Raw genomic sequence first — 17,252 nt, forward strand, 5'->3', positions numbered from 1 at the left:
TTTACTGACCTCTTCTGGTTCAATCAGCTTGAATTCCAATCCACGGCCAGTCCAAGCTATGAAGCCACCATTAGCCGGATCCTCAAGCAGAGTCACAAGAAACTGCCACAGCTGGAGAGACCCTCGACGCTGGTACGGTGGACCCTCACGGAAAACCTCTGGTTTCGTCTCACCTGATGGAGACAGAGAGAGGAAAAAAACCAGTTTGGTTAGTAAACTTCCCAAATAATATACTCAAATGATCCCAAAGCTAAGCAATCTTTTCTGTGCTAAGCAAGTTTTTGTTCATACAGACTTTATGAAATTGGGGCCCAGGTGAAAAAGGCTTTCTCAGTAGCTGGACAAAATTCTACAACTTCATACTTTTCTTGCAACTTTTACTTACATGTATCAACTCAAATGTAAACTCAAGTTGTACGATCTTAAGATTCATGCTTAATGCATTTTTCTCACTGGAATTAAAGCACTAAGACCTCTTCGCCCAGTAGAAAAAATGCATTAAACAATAATACTATTGTCTGTTGGTACATCAAAAATGCCAACAAAGTAGAGAAACAGTGCTTTTTGCAAGAGACTAGCATTAACCATTTTTTTTTTTTGTAACTAAAGTCATACAAGATTCATTCAATTAATTACAAATAAAAAGAAACTTTTTTTGAGAAATTTATTCCAAAGACAACGTCTGCGTTCCCCAGGATACCCCAATGACACCCTAAACGATCCAGCTCTCTCTAAAATAAACGAGAAAATCCCAACATCCAAGACGAGTCGGACAGATTATTTTCATAGCATACGTCAACTCCCATTAGCATGAAATTAAGCTACGAAAAAAGGGCTCCCCTTTATTCTATACTTCTTCTCCGTTCGTAATTTGTTGGCGTTTAATAACAACAGGCCAGGCCAGCCAGGGCAAAGTTAATAAGACCTGCTAGTCTGATGAATGGCTCCCCCATTGCTGTTTTTTTTTTTTTTTTTTGGTTGGTTGTCACCTTCCCCCATTGTTGCACTTGCTCACCCTGAGGGAAAGCTACATGTAGCTCTGTAAGCCCAAGCCCCCCCCCCCCCCCTCCGTCGGTAAAAAGGGGGAAAAGGAAAGAAAAGAATAAAAGAAAAATAAAAAGCTTCCAGCATACACTCCTTCAGCAGATGAGATCGACTCTTGAATGTGGTCATAGCGGGTTAATGCATCTAGCATATTGTCCGTTAAGTAATCATAGCCTGAACTGCCGATAGAGGAGGGGGGGGGGGCTTTGTCACAGTGATGAATTAGCAATCCTCTTGTGCTGACGGCTAACTGATTACAATCCCTTGATTCTCCGTTTTTCTCTTCGTTTTTTTATATTTTACTTGGGCCAGACTTTATTCGGAGTTAAAAACCTTAGCTATCTGCTCGATCATTCAGAAAAGGATTTTTCTCTGTCCATCTTTTTATTGTTCTTCCCTTTTTTCCTTCTCTTTACTCATTTTGTCTTAATTGACTCCATCTGGTGGAGCAGTTACGGGCGCCAAATACCAGAAAAATGATCCAAGGATTCTGAGGAATCCATTGCTATCTTTTTCTGGTTGCAAAACGCATGACTGGGTCATCTGAGGTATTAGTAGGAATTCTACGTACAGATTTCATAAATCTGTTACGCAAAAAAATTTGGCTTGAAAAATTTCGTCGCCAAGCAAAAATGGAGAGGGGCACCAGTCACAACAATGTTAACATAATGTAGTTTTGGCTGGTAACCTCTCTCTGTTAAAGGCAGTGGAGTGGACACTATTGGCAATTACTCAAAATAATTATTATCATAAAGCCTTTCTTGATTGCGAGTAATAGGGAGGAGGTTGATAGTATAAAACATTGTGAGAAACAGTTCCCTCTGAAGTGACGTAGTTCTCTAGAAAGAAGTGATTTTCCACAAATTTAATTTAGAGACCTCAGATTTAGAATTTGAGGTCTCGAAATCAAGCATCTGAAAGCACACAACTTCATGTGACCATGGTGCGACAAGTTTTCTTTCCTTTTTTTTTTTCATTAATATTTTGCAACTTCCCAACTGATTGAGCTCAAATTTTCACAGGTTTGTTATTTTATGCATATTATGTTGAGATACACCATCTGTAAAGAATAGTCTTTGACACTTACCAATAGTGTCTAGTGTCTTTAAGCAATACTTGAAAAAAAAAAAAACCAAACAAACAAACAAACAGCGGAAATCTAGAAACAACCGGAGCAGCACTGACGAGCATACAAATAAACCAATAAACTTCATTTCCGACCCCCCCCCCAAAAAAAAAAAACCCCAAAAAAAACCAACAAACAGTTTACCAGCTGACAAAATGGGATATTATATTGTATATGACTGGTTCACAGCTGGAATTTGTTTTCCTGCTTACCTTCCGGGATCTTTTCAGGAACACTTGCGTCATCAAAGAAATGCCTTGCAGCTTGTTCGGGCATACATCCTATACAAATATAAAACATCAAATAATCAATTCAATTTGCCCATTTCTATGTTTGAGTTAATGTTTTTAGTTTATTACAAATTAGTAATTAAGACAAAAAGAAGTTTTTGGAAATATTCTATAATATAGAAGAAAAAAAAAGAGAAATTTATTTTATAAACATTCCGTCAGCTTTGTGGATTTTAAAATCTCCAACCATATTGTAGAATATTTTCTTGAGTCTTGAGTTGTAACTCTTTGGTAAAAAAGGAGTCTTTGGCAATAATCTAAAAAAAAAAAAAAAAAAAAAAAAAATTAAGATAGGGGGAAAAAAGGGAAAAAATTAACACCCTTTTGGCGACCAAAAAAACAGAAAAGGAGGTAACCTTAAGCCAGAGGGGAAAGTGTAGTACCAGTGAAGGTACATGTACACTGTACACACTTCCTCCTCATTGTTCATTCACGAGGGACTGAATTACAATAATAATTCATAATGACCCTAATGCCCAACAGTCAAACTGTCAAATACCCCGGAAAGGGATTTTTGTGGAAGATTATTCTGAAAATAATGAAGAATATTTTCTGGAGTCCAAATACTTTGGCAGTAAAATATAAAAAAGGGTATTTATAAAATTAAAAAAAATAATAATAATAATAATACCCTGCCGGGTGTTAAAAACAAAAAGGTGATAATCTTAAGCGCAAGCCAGAGTGAAATGTGTAGTACTGGCAGTGAAGGTACAAACTTCCTGCTCCTCATGGTTCATTCATGGCGGGCTGGATTTCACTAATATTTGAAAATGACCCTAATGCCCAACAGGCAAACTGTCAAATACTCTTTTAATGAATGTCCCACCAACTAGCCAAAAGGAGAAACGAGAGGAGGTGGGGGGGGGGGGGGGACAGGCAATCTCAAAATTGTGGGTACAACAAAAGGGCTGCCCCTGTGAGTGGGTTGGAGATGTGTGGGGAGAGATTGGGGACAAGGTTGTACAACCCTCAATACACCAGGGCAAACAAGCCATTGTTCAAATAAGGATGAGAACGCCATCAAAGCAAACTGGTCTAATTATGATATTCTACCCTTAGGTGTGGTTGTCTAAGGTAAGAGTACTTTGATATCCATAGCCGGGGGGCAAATAATTAGTAGGATTGGCTTTCAGAAAGGTTTCTTTTTTATGTTAGAGACGTTTGAATCTTCATTCAGAGACTAAAAGGGAATGTTAGCCACGACGTGGGGGAGAAAAAGGTCTGTCATTGAAAACAAAATGGTGTGCGATCAGTTGACAATGATGGAAATGACCACACAAGAGAAGCTGAAAATAAGATTTTGTTTCCACTTTTTTCTTGGTAAAAATTGTGGCTATTTAATTTCTTTATTACAAAACTTACCGTCATTGTTTCCAGTCTGGTTGTACATCTCGCCTCGCTGTTGGAACCCCATGCAACATGAGTTGGGTACTTCTGCACGACACAAAGCAGAGCGAGAAAAATTGTTTTGATTAAGTACGTTTTTAACAAATCAATTGGTTGAAACTGAAAACAACAACGCATTCATTGCAGTCATTTTTATCAATCATGACAAACAAAGAAAAAAATATACGAGGCTAGATTTCCAAAGGATAAATGCTAACAATTGAATATTAAATAAAAAAAATGAAAAGGTAGAGCTGTGCAAAGGAATAACATAAAAATAAGAAAAAAAGAAAAGAAAAGAAGAAAGAAATCCCCAAAACAAAAAATGCTCAATCGCAGAATGGCTCTTGTGTGTGAAGTTTCAGAGTGTGACGTCAACCCAACCGTGTATCCTCAACAGCGTGCTTTGTTTTTTGTGTGACCGTTCTTCAGCACCATTCTTCTTCACTTCCTGTCTTTGGTTTGGGTCTTGATAGCTGTGAGCCCCTCGATCATTACGTGCTCATCAGACCGTAACATTTCAGCAGACAAAGAAATCGAACAAGAACCCCCCCCCCCCCACAGATGATGCGTAAACAAGCAGGCCTGCTGTATGCTATGTTTTTGAAAGGGCAAGGGCACCAAGGTATTTCCTCCTTGGTAAAGGGCACCCCATGTGGAAATTGTAACTTTCTACTGGAGCATTTTAAGAGCACCAAGGCAATGACCAGGGGAATTCGCCGAAGAGACCACACTAGGTGTTCAGTTGACAAAACCCAAGAAACTGTGTGGTGCTCAGCAAGTTACAGAGATACGAAAGAGTATTGTGAGGTTAAATTATTGGTCGCTGATAAGCTTCAAGTCGTTTTGAATAGCAGCCCTGTTTGTTATGCAAAATAATTAAGCAGTGAAGATAATTTTTAACCAGAGAGGAAGAATTGATTTAAAGGGAAGGTATACGTTTGGTAATTGTCAAAGACCAGTCTTCTCACTTGGTGTATCCCATCATAACCATAAAATAACAAGCCTGTGAAAATTTGGGCTCAATTGGTCATCGAAGTTGCGAGAAAATTATGAAAGAAAAAACACCCTTGTTGGACGAAATTGTCTGCATTCAGATAAGAATAAAAGACTTCTACCTACAAGTCTTTTATTATTTTAGTGAGAAATTACCTATTTCTCAAAAACTACGTTACTTCAGAGGGAGTCGTGTCCCACAATGTTTTATACCATCAATAGCTCTCCAATGCTTGTTACAAAGTCAGTTTTTAAGTTAATATTTGTTTTGTGTAATTACCAAACGTGTACCTTCCCTTTAACCAACACACTTTCAGACTTTGTTTCAATGACAAATGACAATGGTGTTTTTTGTGTATGCATGGATGAACCACTTCAAGAACCTTTGAGTGTTCAACTTGCCCATAAATCATGTGTGCCATAATTCCACAATGCAAGTGCAAATGTCTCTGGTTCGAACCCCACTCCGAAAGCACTGAGTATACAGTGCTTAGCTAAAAACACATTAGCACAAGCATTTAAACCAAGAAAAATAACAGCAACAATTATAAAATCCAAGCCGTCGTATAATGTTTCTGATTGGTTGGAATTCATTTAAAGCGGTCTACAATTTGTCTCCAACTTCCTTCGTCAAAAAAATGCCTTAAACTCTTAGCAATCATCTTCCATCTTAAGCATTTAAGGCACCCCCTTTGACGCAGATGGTTAACAGTTTCTCTCTACCAGTTGAATGCCACGCTCTGCACCAATAATAATAGGGCTACTCCCTCGCTCCAAAAGTTCAAGGGCCGTAACCATGTGGCTTACAACACCCGGGCAATCTGTAAATTAAACCCCGCCGTCATTAGCAGGTTTTTGTTGGGGGGTATTTTCAGTGAGGGTAGATGATGGGATAGTGATTGGCTAGCGACTGTAGTCGTGTGTCATGGTCATTAATATCGCCAGTGGGTAATGATGATTAAATGCATGCACAAAGCCATGCACACCCCTACGAGCCTGTTAAGAGGCATATAACAGCGAGATAGAGAGTTGCACTCCGCTAAGAATTGTTAAATTGGTATCGGAATCAGGTCAAGATACTGGGATGATCTTAGAAAGGGAGAAGTAGGCGATGAGTGGGTGTGTGGGATAGATTCTGTGATTGGAGGAGGGGGAGGGGTGGGAAGACTAGGTGGATTGGTGTTGAAGACAACTGAAGGGAGGACACTCAACATGAAAACTTCTTCACATAACCTACAAGGTTATTTAGTGCAGTTTGTATGGGTTTCATGAAATAGCTTATTGCATATTTTTGAGCTGCTGGAATTGGTTTCCCCTTACACTCTAAAGATTTCCAACGGAAGTGCCCCATTGCAAAATGACAGTGGCCATGCCCTTTTTAAGATAAGAGATAAACTTCCACACCTGGACCCATGAAACTAAGAGCCCGGGCTGATGTTGTAAAACCTACTGCAGAAGGCACGATATTTGACTCTTCAATAAAAGTAAGAAATTATTTGAAAACACATATACCGAGATACAAGGGCTGCCTTACATACTTTGATGGGTTTTCATGTACAGTCATGAATACACAGCGTGGTAATAAATGTTTCTTGAATGTCATTCATGTAAAATGATTCCATTAGTGTATGCAAATAGCTTTCTGCATCCCCACCCCCCCAACCAAAAACCACAAAAAGAACAAGCAGCAAAGAGACAGCGAGAGAAGTGAGTCGAGGGAAAGAAGAAGAAAAAAACCCAGCTAGTTTGAGAGTGAACTTCATCTATGCCCGGTCACACCTGATTAATGCCTATAATTTGCCATGCCACAGACTCATTTACCCCCATCACAAAATCAAGTACAAATTGATAGAGAGGTCTATCTATCCCTGGCTCGTGGTAGTGGTTGGAGAGAAGGGGGGGGGGTGGTAGACAGAGCGGTGAAGAGAGACGATCCAACCCAGGGCAGAAGCTTTTAATTAATGACCCCAAAGTTGTAGTGCCTGCGTCTTCTTGTAGTGTTTGGCGAGAGTAATTAATTTTGGTGATGTCTTTGGTTTTTAAGTGGCCTCAGCGACAATGTCCATGTTGTTGGTTACGGTCGTGCGGAGAGAACGGCAGTATAAATGACCATGCAGTGGGGTGCTGTACATACACGGTGTGCTGTTCATTATCGTAATCCATCTTGCTGGAGAGTAGTTCACGTTTGTCACCAACTTGAGAGTACACGTGCACTCGTACCCAAATACAAGGAAATGTACCACCAGTTTTGAGAATCTTTCCTCATGCTTAGTTTTACCCCCCATCTTATGAAGTGCTTCACTTATTTTCCTGGACAGCACTTCACTAAGTTTCCCACCAGTTAAACTTTGTCAGTGAATTTACAGTCTCAAGCATTTCACCAAAGAACACTGAAAACCCATCAGAAACTTTGTCAGTGAATTACGTGTTTTCTAGTTTTTCTTTAAGTAAGTAAGTTTTTTTCTTCTATGTAATTATACAACAGTGAACGAATTGAGATTTTTCAAAGAAGCACATTTTTTTTATTTTTTTTATTTTTTTATTTTTTTACTTTCATGGGAAAACCATGATTTTTTCAAAGGGGCTGGTACGGGAATTTTTGTGAGTGCGCATCCGTACTTCACGTTGCTAGGCATTCAGCGCTTACACACCTCGCACAGCAATTCAGCGCTTGCCCTATAAGCGGACAATGATGATAGGAAGCATATAATTCGGCGGTAAGCAGAGCCATGATATTGAGCTCTGGTCCCGCTTAGTTCGTTGCAAAGGGAAAACAAAAAAATGAAAGGCAAATCCTGTAAACACATGAAACGCCCACACCGTTTTCCCTCCTTACACCTGAGCCTTCAAAACCAAAAAATTCAGCAGAGATTGTTTAATGTATGCAAAAGATAAATAGTCCCATTAGGGATCTCAGACTTGGTAGAATGACTACAAATGAAACTGTCTCCGACCCTGACTGGCATAGTCTAGAAGACATCACTGAAGTTCTGATCAAAGAGTGTCAGTTTAGATTTAGGCTTTCACTGGGGTAATGGATAAAAAAGTCAGGGCTGATGACAGCATGGCCGAGAGTTTGGTGAACTTAAAAAAAAAAAAAAAAACGAACAGCATTTCAGGAAAGGTTTAAAATGAGTGTTTTTTTTCTCCCCCTTTCAAAATACAAGCTTTGGAAAGAACCTGTTGCGGGCACTCAATGCGACCTTGTGTGTCTATTCATTGTTGCATTGCTTCCTCAACAATGAATGAATGGATAGATTTGGGGGTGGGGGGGCTTGTGCATTGAGTTTTTTTAAAATGTAACTTTACTGTGAGGTGTGCCACATGTTCAACCTGGATTGTGTGTATCACTTTGACCGAAAGGTTGTTTGATTTGGGATTGAACAAAGAACAATTGACTATAGAGCGGGATTTGAACCAATGATCTTCAGATTAATGTGCCTGTGCTCTCCCAACTGAGCTAGCCCTATGTTGGCGGTCTCCCTATGTTGTCCAATGTCAATGTTCGGTGGTTTCAAATATTTGTTTTATTAGTCTAATGTTAAGATGTTTGTATACGTGTATGGACTTAAAACAAAAACGTTGTGCTACAATTACAGGGGTGGATTTCACAAAGGTAGTCCTAACTTAGGACTAGTCCTAGGCAATGCTAAGATATAAGTTAGGACCAGTAACTCATCCTAACTTAGGACTGGTCCTATCTCTTAGCATTGCCTAGGACTAGTCCTAAGTTAGGACTACCTTTGTGAAATCCACCCCAGGCATGATACTTCGCCCTAGGGAAAAGGTTGTACAATAGACCCTTCCCATGAAATATGTAAATTGCACATAGCGCGTGCGCACTAATGTTTTGGTTGGCAAAATGAGGGAACATCGCGCTGTTTCGTACACGGCTAATGGGTGCGTGACGCAGACGCGATTACGCGTCTGCTTAGTGCACAACTCTATGGCGTTTGCCAACCAACAGGGTCTGTACGCATGCGTGAATGTAATTAGCATATTTCATGGGAATGGTCCATTGTCCTGAGGCCTAAGGGCTGACCGGCATAATGGTATAGGCTTTGATAGACTTTTCAGGCTATTTAAACATTTAAAATAATTCAGATCTGAGAAGTCTCCCAAACCCCTGAACATCTACTCCGCTGTAGTAGAATAAAGCAAGACAGTTCTCTAAGAACAATTTCTACCTGGCATGTACATTACACACATGGTGTTAACACAAACCAAATAAGTATTGATACCTCACCATGCAATGCCTCAAATCCTAAATAACAACCTTGCTGATTTTTCTGAGAGCAAACAAAAGTAGTTGTAAGAAAAGCGTGACTAAAAAACACCAATAAACTTTACAAAAAATATAATTCCACACATTACAAAGATGGGGGCCCTACTGGAAATCTAGCCTCTACTGAGTTCGAGAGAAAAGAAGAAAAAAATTGCAAATTTCATTCTATGATGCTAATTTTTCTTCTACCAATACATGTAGGATCAATAGGCAAATTGGGTCTCTCTGATGTCTACTAAGCGTTGTGTGTAATGATCTGAGACTCAATGGAGACTGGCTTAAAGCAATCGAACAACATCGGTCAACGGTAGTGTCCAAAGGCCCACACTTTGTGTATCACAACTTGTATATAAATTAACAAACCTGTGAAAATTAAGGCTCAATCGGTCATCGGAGTCGGGAGAAAATAACGGGGAAAACCCACCCTTGTTTCCACTTGTTCGTCGCGTCATGACATGTGTTTAAAATAAATCCGTTATTCTCGTTATCGAGAATTGATAATTTTTGTTTATGTTTTCTCAAAAAGTAAAGCATTTCATGGAACAATATCAAGGGAAGTCTGAAGGAGCAAGTTTGGGGAGTCAGTCATCAAACAACTTTTAACTGCCGTAGCCAGAGATCACACCCAAGTTTACGATACAACCTGGGAAGCGGCAGCCAGGGGATCATCTTAAAGAGATGCAACTTTTTAATATTAAATATCAAATAACAAACCACAAGGGAAACTGACTTATTATATTTTTTCAAACAATGAAACCCTTGAGGAGCGAAAAGCCTACCTGCTTCGTAGTAATCCCTTGGCTCCTGTTTGATGGTGAATCCCCCGTAGCTGTGCTCGATCGGAGCCCCCACCTGACTGTGGTGTTTGAACGGGAGGAACGTCGGCTCAGAGTTCTGGCGATGGAACGGGGAGCGTGGTTCGCTGCTAAATGAAACAAAACAGGGCTCTGACGTCTGACGATGAAACCTGTTTGAGAACAAAAAAGTAAAACAACCAGAGAAATTAAAAAATGGGGGTGATTTTGTTGTTAAAATAACATAATTGTACACCTTTTGTAGATCAAATCTTTGGCCGAGACATGAATCCCTACTCACAATGAATGAAGATGTAATAAAATCTCCTGTAGAAGTTGCAGCTTTATTAGTCATCAAGATTTTGAGAAAAAGTGAAAACTGTTTTCAGGAGAGTAGAGACATTCGTTGTACATGCTAAAATGATTTAAATTTCCCCAAAACTACAGCACCTCAGCAAGTAATATTTTAAGGGAAGCTTTCTACCATCATTATCTTTAAACCTTGTAAATTGAATGTAAATCTTTGGATGTTTGTGTTTTGTGTTGTACAAATAGTACCAAAACTCTTAAAACAACTCAGTATACAATATGTTTGTACATCAGTGAATAGGCCTTTTAGAATAGTTTATGTTTAAAATAACTTTTGTGGGTGGGTGGATCGAAAGAAACATTTTCTACAAATCTAAATGCAGTGTTCAATTACTCACTTATTATCTTTTGAAAGGCACAGGAGAAAGAAAATCTTAAATAAAAGTGAGAATCCTTGCAAGTGCTTAACTAGCCCCACTGGTTTTTGAGCTTCGCTACTTGTTAAACGACCTAAGCTGCTTTATGAAATTGGGCTGTGCCGGGTTTGTCTCCATGCTATTCTTCCAAAGTCCTATCAGAAGTTTTTTGAGGGGAGGGTGATCAAAACAAAATATCTCTCACCTTTTCTCGATGATGTACCCGGGCGGATTCCGCGCACAGTGGAACACCGTCGGCTCCTTGAAGGGCGTACATGCAGACATCGCACAAGAGGATCTCTGGGAGGAATGGGACGGCAGCTCCTGCTTTATAATGTTAAAATTCAAGTCCAGTCTCGGCAGGGCCGGCGAGGGTGCCTGCTGCTGCTGCTGCTGCTGGGCTGCCGAGAGCGGGGTACCGATCCGGCTGGTATGCTCCTCTGAGATGCTCGGGGTGGGGACCAGGGACGTCGTGGGTGGGCTCGGGACGCCATTATTCATGGGGGGGACATCGATCACAAGCTGCTCGCCGAAGTCGAACTTACGGCTGTTGAAGTCGAAATGGGAGTGGGAGGAGGAAGCGGTTGTCGAGTTGGAGGGGAATTTCATGTGAGCGCAAGGCTTGTGACAATTTGGGCTCTTTGGTTCGGCTTTGATCTTGATGTTGAGAGGAACTGCATAGGGAGGAACAAAAAATAAGCAACGAATTTAGTACAACAAAAATAATAATAGTACATTTTTTCACCTCAACAATTGGTAAAGAATAAGCCCTGTGTATACTTCACACAAAAGCAAATGGTGACCAACAAACGGTACGCCCCTGTTTTTTAAATTGTGACGCTTTTGTTTTCGCAAGGAGTATGAACCGGGCTTAACACAAATTTATAAAATGTTATTTTGAAACTTACTGTTTCACAAGAATGGGATCTTAATGGTGTTCAAGTGTACATCATCATTTAAGATAAAATGCTATTAAAAAGTATGTCACAAAGTATGATAACACCAAGTGTTTCAAAATGGAAAACAAAACAAGGTCAACAAATAAACACAAAACTGACAGTTCATTATTGAAAAAAATAACAGTTTGTGTTAAAACACGCATATAAAATGCAACAACCATCTTCCAAACAGGAAACCATGGCAGTTAAGCTCTAAACTTAAAACTGATCTCTCCCTAGAAACAAAATAGATGATTGACAAAATCTTGTATGCAACTCCTTAAGATATTTTCAAGACAGAATCATCCATACCACTGCCGCAGTGCTCTGCAACAGTTTTCTGCGTGTCGTACATAATGAAACTACCAGCTTCGAAAACTGAGAAAGAGAAGACCCTACAACAGATTCGTGGCGCAAGTTTGTGCAGTTTCCGTTGTGAGTGACTATTAAAAAAGCTACTTGAATCTCCTGTGATCCACTTCGGTGTCCCCCTTCTTCAACAGTGACTAAGGGTCTGTTTGGCTACAAGAGAGGAGGGGCCCTGCAGAAAACCCAAGCATCTTCACAGATCGCCATGGTGATGCTAATTGCAGATAACAACAGGGTACGGCAGTGATGGCAAAACCAATTCTCATTTGCATAACAACCCCCCAAAACAGAGTCAAAGGACTGGGACAAGTCAAGAGAGGTCTCCCCTCTCTAACGATTTGCATATTAATCATGTGACGATGTGGGCAGATGGTGGTAAAAGACAGTGAAGAGCATATGGTTTGTGGCATCCAATACTGATCCAGATTATTTTAGGCACTGATTTATGGCGGCAGAACCACTGTTTGGATCTGATTGACAACCCATCACTTACACACACCAATAAAAAAGGGCAAAACATTACGTACATTTGTACACTGTAAATTTGCATTCTGTGTGCTAAACAGGCTCTGGGCTATTATCCCAAAATAGCATGCCCACAAAACTTCCTGTTCACTCCAAAACGTAGGAAACTACTCTCTTTTATTTAGTATTTTTGAGAAAGCCTACTTGGTAAGAAACTTTGCCCATTTTCATAAAGCTGCTTCAGCAGAGAACAGTGCTAAAAAAAATTTTTGTTGAGCAGATGAGCGAGATACCAGTCATAACTTGTACAGTGACATGACACTTTGGCTGGTAACCTTACGATTGGTAAGCGTAATTTTGTTATGCTTAGCTCGGTTACTTTTTGTACTGCCAGCTTAAGCACCATTCCCTGCTTTTAAAGTAGCTGTATGAAATTGGGCCTTTGTCTTGGACGGGGATTGTCAAGACGTGGATTCCAAAACAAAAAAATGCTTTCCTTCAACTCAAATGAAGTTTCTCACTCTTCAGATTTTCATAGACCGAAATGACGACAGAACTATCCCCTGTTCAAGATAAAAGACTGCAACACCGCAGCCAGGTAAGTTGAACCCAGTCTGGCCAATGAATTGGATATTGTTTGACCTTGGTTATCTCCCCGCTCAAAAGCCATCAAAAGCCAATGCGAAAAAATCACCAACCCCCTTAATTTGTCCGAACCACTCTCAGACACAATCTGCAGGGGTCTGGTAAAGACGTTGACTATTGATACGAACACGCAGTTGAAGAAAAGAAGATATGTGTAATTTAGCTGCGTGTTCATAACAGGGGAGCAATTGGTTTTTTTGTCTTCCTTGGTAGCAGTCATTCTAGATTAATGCCTCCTAGCTTATAGGAACGTGGCTTAAGTTACAAATCACCATAAATGTCAGGGAACAGACAATTGATTCTTCTATTCTTCAATTTCTAATTGTTGAATAACATGAAGGCATTCTCTGGTTTATTTGTTGAGTTTTTTTATATATACATTTGTCCTTGTACTAAGTCGGTAGGTATGCATTCAGAAGGAAAAAAAAGCTTTGAATAGGAAAACACAAAAGAATACTCCACAGAGCATGATGTGTACCGTAACATTATGTAAGTTCTGCGTCTTACAAAGTGACTCCGAAGTTGCCAAGGCTACCCAGTGGTTCGTCAGAAGAAGGGATGTCAACGAGAGTTACTTAAGCAAGTCTTCACTAATTTGCCGATGAATCAAAAATAATGCTTTTTTGTTGTTGTATCAAGGGGGCTTGTCACACGAGGCAACTTTTGTTGTAGGCAACTAGGAGGCAACCAACTGCAGTGTATGCTACAGGAACAGTTTGATAGCACATGAGTAATTTGTTTTTGTTCAACAGTGTGACACGATCCCCAAGAAAAAATGCAAACATTCAAATGTGAATTCCTTTTCTTCTAAGAGATTTCTTGGAACAGGTTTCCTGTGAAATTGCCTCATGTGACATGGTGGCTCTATTTAAAGGGATGGCAGAAAAACTTTGGTCTAGTCTCGAAGAAGAGCCACTTCCACAGAAGGATTTTTTTTAAAGGGAACCTTAAAGACAGTGGACACTATTGGTAATTGTCAAAATCCAGTCTTCTTACTAAGTGTATCTCAACATATGCATAAAATATAAACCTGTGAAAATTTGAACTCGATTGGTCGTCGGAGTTGCGAGATAACTATGAGAGAAAAAAACACGAAGTTGTGTGCTTTCAGATGCTTGATTTCGAGACCTCAAATTCTGAACTTGAGGTTTCGAAATCAAATTCGTGGAAAATTACTTCTTTCTTGAAAACTACTTCACTTCAGAGGGAGCTGTTTCTCACAATGCTCGTCACCAAGAAAGGTTTTATGCTTGTCATTATTTTGAGGAATTACCACGATTCCCTTCTTAGGAATGGGGCTGTAGAGAAAGGGATTTTAAACAAATGTCAATCTGAAAAAAGTGTCTCTGTTTGCATGGACATAAAACCACTGCAGATTTTTTGCGTTATCCCTAAAAAATACTCCTTACAAGTTCCTAGCTACAATGTATTTCTCTTGGGAGTTTAGGGTTGAAACAAGGTCTTTGGAATGTTTCTACTTTGTATTTATCTTGGTTTTAGAAAACATACTGTGCAATCTGGAGCATTCTTTATGGTGTTTCTCTTGATGTTTTTGTGGGGGATTTTTTTGTTTTTTGTTAATCAGCCGAAATGAATGAGGAGAACTCTCCCGATAGCTTATACATGTATTATCAGTATTATGGTTATCTTTGACCAACTCACTGGAACATTTCTTGCAACCTTTCTCATCAACTTGATTTCTTGAAAAACATGTGAAGAAGCAAAAAAAAACTCAAACATCTCCGAATCAGAGTCCTTCAAATTTATAATTTGTCGTCGATTTTTCCTATTGTTTCTTAGTCGGCCCCCGACTCATGTTCATTTGTTTAAAATAACTTTTATTCACTTACAATGTTAAACAACTTCCTGGACTATTCTTGGCCGTCTGTACAGCAATTTATAATTTTCTAAAGGCTCAGCTCATCCGTGACTTTTTTTTACTACTTGGCAATGGTCTTCTTTTGTGTTACGGCGATCTGCGTTCAATGCCCATTAGCAATATACAATTCCCTCATTAAGGCATAGTTTTTCCCGTTACCTCTACGATGATTATATCAATATTGATTTCGAGACTTCTCAATCACAGAGGGCCTTTAGTAACCGGCTCTCGGAGAAAAGCTGCAAGCACCTCGCTGCTTTTGTCATCGTTCAGTCAGTGTCGGGCCGTCCGGTTCTATCCCCAATTATTCCCACACGACCATTGTGAGAATAAGCTCGCCCGTTTTTGTCATGATTCTTTTATTTCAGGGGGTTGTGTTTACAAACCCGGCTGTAAAATCACAAACAAGCAATGTTGCCTTTTAAAAGGGTGGTCATCATAATACAACTTGAGTACGATTTCAATTTGATTCTGACACGCAGTTCAAAGCACAGCGACCGCTCTGCTCACGACAAGACACCTTTTAAATAAAATTGTCCAATAAATCTCTTGCTTTTGAGACAGGAGAATTGGCTGTTCCTTGCCCCCCTATACATTATATGTCTTAATCTACATGTAAGGAAACAACGGTGTAGTAATTTGCCATTTTGCCAGCGGCTATATCTTTAATACACCGACAAATAAATCAATCTTATATTCAAATAAAGTTTCTACTTACAAAAGAAAATTTTACAATGGGAAGGGGGGATGGGCAAAGAGCTTTATAAAACAGAGACTTTAAGAGCGGCATCTCTCAACTCTCTTTTTTTTTACAGTATGTGAACAAAAAGTACAGTTAACTGAAGTTAATTGGTTGGTTCTGTGTCCCATTCAATTACAACAGAGTTAGTACAATAGGAACCATCCACACTTTAAGGTAAACTTTATATACAAATATAATAAAACAAAATATATAAAAAAGTGGTGAAAAGACAAAAGAAGACAAGTGGATGGGGAAAACACATTCAACATCATTGATAGTTTAGAATATAATTGGTAAATAAATAAAAACCTCACAATTTGGAAGCAAGCTTTGGTCTGGGGTTCGAATCCTACCAATTACTAGAAAGTAGAGTCTTCTAGTTGGAGATTAGCTTTTGCCAGCTTGGTGTTTATACCCCCTTAGTAGGAGTATGCCAGATTCCCTTGACAGGAAGATCATCCTAAATCACCCCCCCAAAAAAAAAAATAAAATAAAAAAAATAAAAAAAAATCAAAAAAAAATCAAAAAATCCGAAAACAAACAAACAAACAAAACAAACAAAACAAACACACAATGCTGAAGTCTGTCTCCTTTTGGTGACTGCTTTGCTTTCTTTCGAGAAAATTTGAAGGCTCAAGGAGATTTACAGAAAATCATGAAATCTTGGAAAATTCTGAGAAAACTAAACGCCTACTGGATTCACCCCCCCCCCCCCAAAAAAAAAAAAAATAACAACCGAAGCTTTAATGATGAGACGAACCTTCACATGTAAGTAGTAATTCAAGGATATTTAAGGGAAAAATCAGGTGTGCAGGTCATTTATAATCTGTTTAATGAGACGTGGGGAGGAGGGGGGAGGAGAGAAGACTCATATTTTAACATGAAAAACAGAGTTGATGATCATTAGTATGAAGATAAATTTAATCCCACATAGGTAGCTTTTGCACATCTGCGTGGGGTTCGTTGTTTACATGTGTTTTGGGGGTTATGTGAATTTTTTGTTTTGCTTTTTCAGGAAGTTACTCAAGGTTTGCAGATTTCTAACCTTTCTCAGTTACTGGCAAGCAGGATCAGTTAGTTCATTTGAATAACAACTAAGTCCATATTGCATATATCAAAATTAGGGCTGTTTTCAACGTTGAACTAGTCAGCTGGACCAATTGGAGAGAATTTTGACTGGTACGCGGGTGTTTTAACTGGCAACCAGGCATGATATTTGGTACTTGGAAAAAAAGGGAAAAAAACAATTTAGCACAAGCGCTGACCTACTTGTTTATATAATGTAGAGTTAGCAATATTTTCAGGCTACCTACATGTAATCAACAGTTTTCTGATTGTTTTTCTTCCAAGGGCAATAAACAAAATCTGGAAAAGATTTATGTTCTGTTAGCGACAGTGTATGTGAACCAGTTTGTCGCCTACCAATTTTATTAGCAAACTATATTTTTGAGAAACACTAGTACCCAACTTCAAAGCAAATAAAAACCCAAAAACATAGTAAAATGGTGTAAACTAATCAGTTCTGGTCAGTTAGCAAATAATGCCTAGTAACATAGAGTGTGCACACA

General features: G+C 39.2%; 1 protein-coding gene across 1 annotated transcript in view; it reads right to left on the reverse strand.

Moving 5' to 3' along the window:
- The window catches only part of LOC117288318 (ETS translocation variant 1-like), a 76,845-nt gene that overhangs the window by 5,512 nt on the left and 54,081 nt on the right, over positions 1–17,252 (reverse strand). The window contains exons 6-10 of the mRNA XM_033769127.1: positions 10,852–11,320; positions 9,907–10,094; positions 3,823–3,894; positions 2,383–2,451; positions 10–173 (exon numbers count right to left, since the gene is read on the reverse strand). Of these exons, the coding sequence (XP_033625018.1) occupies positions 10–173; positions 2,383–2,451; positions 3,823–3,894; positions 9,907–10,094; positions 10,852–11,320 (962 nt within the window). The remainder of the gene's footprint in view (positions 1–9; positions 174–2,382; positions 2,452–3,822; positions 3,895–9,906; positions 10,095–10,851; positions 11,321–17,252) is intronic.

The sequence above is a fragment of the Asterias rubens genome, chromosome 3 (assembly GCF_902459465.1).
Source record: "Asterias rubens chromosome 3, eAstRub1.3, whole genome shotgun sequence".
NCBI classification, from domain to species: Eukaryota; Metazoa; Echinodermata; class Asteroidea; order Forcipulatida; family Asteriidae; genus Asterias; species Asterias rubens.